The sequence below is a fragment of the Conger conger genome, chromosome 10 (genome assembly GCF_963514075.1).
Source record: "Conger conger chromosome 10, fConCon1.1, whole genome shotgun sequence".
Lineage (NCBI taxonomy): Eukaryota > Metazoa > Chordata > Actinopteri > Anguilliformes > Congridae > Conger > Conger conger.
In genome coordinates this window covers 8,640,255-8,645,603 of record NC_083769.1, presented here as the reverse complement: position 1 = coordinate 8,645,603, position 5,349 = coordinate 8,640,255, and the positions used below count along the sequence as shown (strand labels likewise).

The 5,349-nt window shown below is 46.0% G+C and overlaps 1 protein-coding gene across 1 annotated transcript; it reads right to left on the bottom strand.

The window, feature by feature from the left end:
* Window positions 1–918: 918 nt before the first annotated feature.
* Window positions 919–4,811, bottom strand: LOC133138638 (mitochondrial import inner membrane translocase subunit Tim17-A-like). Its single transcript, XM_061257557.1, has 4 exons — window positions 4,787–4,811; window positions 3,870–3,998; window positions 1,739–1,849; window positions 919–1,301 (listed from the first exon to the last, which is right to left on the bottom strand). Exons 1-4 carry the CDS (start codon window positions 4,809–4,811, stop codon window positions 1,231–1,233), a joined length of 336 nt encoding a protein of 111 aa, XP_061113541.1. The 3' UTR covers window positions 919–1,230.
* Between the last annotated feature and the right edge of the window lie 538 nt (window positions 4,812–5,349).

Genomic DNA, 5,349 nt, shown 5'->3' with positions numbered 1-5,349 from the left:
GCCTTAAAAATTGAGCTGGTCAAGTTGGTCATAAGCTGGGTATGAGCTGGTCTAGCTGGGTATGAGATGGTCAACCACAAAGTGCGGCTAGCTAGCCTGAGCCGGTCTGCCAGCCTTGCTAACAACATGACCAGATCAGTGAGTGAAAGTCAGGGAACATTACTAAAGCGCGAGAGCGAGTTAACTATGCTATCACAAAACTAAAATAGCTCGTACTGCAGGTCTGCGCTGTACACTGCCGCGGTCCTCAGTCGTACTGATCCATCCCTGCGCACGATCACAGTCCTGGGGTCATTCACGGTCCTCACAGTGCACCCAACGGACGGCCTCCGTTACAGAGAGTAACGGAGACGAGAATAAATAAATGATCTGGAGCGGTCTGCTTTCTTCACGGCGGGGTGTTGGGGTCCAGGGTCACGGTCAGGGGGAACGTGCAGTACAGGTGTTGACGTGGCAGCTCTCCATTGCTGTACAAACTGAACCTCCGTGAACAGCTTTCTCTCTCTCTCTCACACACACACACACACGCACACAATATTTACACACATTAGCAGAAGGTGGGTGTGCCATGGGGTTAAGGCCAGCTAGGCTCTGGAGTCCCTATCGGTGTGAGGCTAGTTTACCTCTCCAGCTTGTCCACTGGTCAGGACCAAGTCATGTGACTCAGGTGTGCTACTAGTCAACAGGCTACCTTGTAAGCAGACCTCCGGGGAATCTAAGTGGGCCGCACATCTCTGTGTACAATGGTGATATTGAGCAGGGAGGACGCAACGGAACTCCAAAGCCATCTCGCACAGCTACCGATTTAAAAAAACGGTTAGCCGTACGTTTCCAGAATACGTAAAAGCGGAAGTCAGCCTGCTGACTGCTGAAATAATCCCACCAGGACACTGAAGCATGTTAAAGACTTGAGTTCCATTGTCTCCTAAATCCCAATATAACCCCCTCTATGCCACCCAACTGCATGGGCCCTGACGACATTTCCATTCCGGTGCTGACCACCAACATTCACACACTGATCGTGGGGAACATGCAACAGGTGAGGCTTTTTAACAGGCAGATGGCAATGATGGTTCAGAAAAAAAAAAAAAACAATCAGTAAAAAAATGAAATCCTTGAAGTTGGGATGCACTGCAGAGTTCCTTCTGAAGAAGTTCCAGAATTTTCTTTCGAGTCAGATCTGTGGAGGTATTTTAAAAAGCCTAGGGGTGGGTGAGGGCGGCCCCTCCCTCACTGATACTGCCTGTATTCTCCGAAGGGGGGGGCCGGCATCGGGGCCGGCTCCTCTGCAAACTGGGCCCCTGAAAGAGAGGTGACAACGGCCGCTAGTCACAACACTGACAGCTGGACTGTGTCTGCACACTGCACACTGCACACTCACTGCACGCTCACACACTTTCAGGAAAAAAACGGTTAGCCAAAGAGGAAAGCTACACTCACCAAGCACTTTATTAGGAACATTTTTACTTTATCACACCTACTTATTAATGCCATTACCTAATCAGCCAATTGTGTGGCAGCAGTGCATGTAGATATGGGTCAGGAGCTTAGTTAATGTTCACATCAACCATCAGAATGGGGTAAAAATGTGATCTCAGTGACTTTGACCATGGAATGATTGTTGGTGGCAGACAGGGGGGTTTGAGTATGTCAGAAACTGCTGATCTCCTGGGATTTTCACACACACACTAGTCTCTAGAGTTTGCAAAGAATGGTGCAAAAGGAGAAACACACTCACCGGTGGGGAACTGTGAGGAGGCGAATCTGGTGAGCAGGATGCCTGCACCCTCGATCAGCGCCAGCAGGATTCCGCCCATCGCCGCCGAGCCCACCATGGCAACGGGCCCATCTGCGGAGAACACGCCCACCTTACATCCTGCTCTGCGCTCTTAAAGGCACGCCGCCTCATTTCCACAGACCGTTCGGCCACTTCCCGGACGGAAACCGAGTACCACGGGGGATTGTGGGACTTGTAGTATTTAAAGTCTTGCACTGGCGTCTTGGTTACCAGGGCAACAGCTTTGCTTATTCAACTGAAGTCTATGATACAGAGCCTTTGTTCCCCTTGCAGTTTGCCCGCTGTGGCAATGTCGAGTACATCTGAGGTAGTTATGCATTTGGCAAAACGCAAGCTAACTATTAATTTTGATGTCCGGACAAGTGAGTTATGAGTTCGTTTCCAAGGTGATCAGCTCATAAAAAGGACTCCAAAACGTCCGTTATTAAAAACAAGACAAAGACGAAAACGGAACTAGTGTTGGCCGATACTTATTTTCAATATTTATTTTTCCTTTGAAATGATTTTTATTGTTATTTTTTCTTAGCAGAATAATTCTATACTATTATACCATAGCTTTGACTTCTTCGCATTATATTAGCCACTGACATTACACTGTGGACCTTTACGTGAGCCGACACAGATCATGACTCACACCACTAAGCCTGAATTACACTACATTACTACAACTCCTGACACCGAGACATTAGTCTAGGGCATGTTTGGTTTCCCTTGGTTCCTCTCTATAATAGACCTGTATTATTATTATTATTATTTCTAGTATTAATATTATTATTATTATTATTATTATTATTATTATTATTATAAATACTAATGTGTGCATTATTTTCACCCTGGAAACTGCACACAAGTGAACAAAAGAAAACGTACACACACTGTGCATCCAATCTTTCTGGAAGCTTGTGGTTTAGTTCTTGAGTGCGTGTGCAAATACACGCTAAATATAGCCCTGGCTAAGGGGAAGGGCTATCGCGACGTCTAATCGACCCAAGAGGGGAGTTCAAAGATCAGCGCTGGAGTACAGTGGGGACCCACTTTAGCTGGAGCCCAGCTGCTACAAGGCACACGGACACATTTAGCTGTGTCTCATCAAACAAGGCCTGGTCAGGATGTAAAATAGGTTTCCATTGAAGTCTGTGAGGCAAAGCACAAACCTCCCCTCTAAGAAAACAGGTACCTACAAACAGAGCCTACAGCCAGGGTGATAAACCCCATTTTGTTCCAGCCAATTAAATTGTTCCAAAACCGCTCTACACATAAACTGTATTTCACTCATATCTGCCCACAGTGAATCACCAAGGACACACGCATGTGGAATCGCAAGCTGCTGCAGATAATCATTATCAAAATGTCCAATTTAACAAACTATGAGCCAGCTCTTTCAGCCCCAAGCCCAATATGTAGTGGCTCCACCCAAATACCAAGTGGGCTTCAGCTGTGGCTGGGAAAATGGAGAAAGTCAAGCTTGAATGGTCTTAATAGGGGCTCAAAACAACAGTATAGCAGTCATTTTGATTGTTTGGAAAGGTATAAGTTTGAGAGTGCCAGATGGCAGTTTGGGCTTTTACTGTAGTTACGCTTGAGTGCCATACGGGACTGAAAGGGTTAAAGGTACAAGATTTTTGTGTTAAAACATTGTTACAAGACTATTGTAAATCCCTTCCTACCATTGAAAAAGGCTCACTGACATGTTGACTCGCCCTCTGCCTGTGTTTATAGTCCTTAAATTCGGGTTTCAAAATATACAGTTGACGGGCCGACACTCTGTACCAAAACATTGTATAACTGTACAATAATTCAAGCTTGTTGGTTGAAAATTGGTTCTAATTGCCACAGCCAATTACAGCCAAATGCCACAGGCGTTTCAACGTCAGCGCATTCACAGAGAAGGCGGAGGGATAAACAGTGTTGTAGTTTGAGGGTGTTTGTTGCTGCAATATCTCTCTCGACCGTGAGAAGTCCAAAATTACATCTGGTACCTTTAAACATTTTTAGAGTGTCTGCGCGCATGACAATCGAACACAGACAAGCGCTGCCCCGCCCTGTGGGTTTCCGCGGGAACGGGACTCACTTCTGGCAGCGAGGATGGCGCCGGTCATGGCTCCGCTGGTGATGGAGTTCCAGGGGTCCTCCTTCCCACGCACCTTCACCAGCCCGCAGTCGATCAGGGAGAACAGGCCTCCCCACATCACGAAGCTGCCTGGGGGGGGAGCGACCGGTCAAAAAAACTCCTCCTCCGCCCCAACCCAACCCGTCTCGGCCGTCTATGCTCCAGCTGATCATGGAAGCTAAACATCGTGGTGCAAAAGAACAGAACGATATAGCAGCCTGGAGCCTAGTGCCAAGGGTATATGACTGGAACCCCCGAAGGTTGGTGGTTCAAGTGTAGCCATGATCAGATCCACACAGGGGATTGTCACCCGCTTAGTCGAATCAATGGTAAGACGCTTTGGATGAAAGTATCCACTAGGGTGTCTCGGTGGCGCAACCTGTAGAGCGCTGACCGTATGCTCATTGCGAGCCGTGATGTCGGCGGTTCGAATCCGACCGTCTGACATTTGTCGCATGTCTTCCCCTCTCTCTCGCTCCCATTCTTCCTGTCTCCCTATACTATATACTGTCCAATAAAGCTGAAAAAAGGCCTAAAAAATATCAAAAAAGTATCAGCTAAATAACAAATGCGTTTCAATTTATTTACGTCACAACACAATTCACAATATAAAGCAGAAAACAGCAGTTGTGGCTGCAGATTTTTGTTTTAGCCTCGCACTACGACCACTGATTCAACTAATTAACTTTTTTTAATCTATATTTTTTTATTAAGGCCTCGGTAAATAGATGCAGGGGACTTATTGTGCTGGGTTAGAACACAAACCTGCGTAATATACATAACATAATTGTTAAAGTACCATTACTTGCTTCAAATTAAAGCTAATGAACATTATTTTCTGTAACTGTGTGAGTGGAGATGCCTCTCCCTGTCTGTACCATGGGCCTCTAAGACCACGGCCATTAACTGTGGGTTCTGGATTATCTTGTCTTGGTGCCTGAGAGCCTGCAGAACCAAAAACATAAGACCTCATGATGGAAGCTACCATGGGGATTATCTTCCTGGAAATAGGGAGTTAAAACAAGATAAGATAGATTTCTCAGAAAGCGCAGTTAATTGCACAGGCCCCTGCGTATCAAGCTGGAATGTTTTAAGAACATGTATCTGCATAGACAGTACCTTCAAGGGGGGAGCTATGAATAAACAATCTGTAGTAAGGAGAAGAGTGGTGGATTGTCTTTGAATATTGATCATTGGGAATATTAATATTCAAAGGGGGCGTACATTTGTTGCGCTCTGCACATACATATATCCAGACAAAGGAGAAAAACCTTTGTCCTTGTTTTTGCATGTAACTTGGACCCTATGCGCACAGTAAAGATTGGATTTTATTTACTGTCTCTGTCTCTGAGTGTTTTCTTCCAGGAATAAATTAAAATTCCCACCACATTGGGGGCTCGCCCGGGATACCAATATCTCACCTGCACTCCCTGGAGAATCA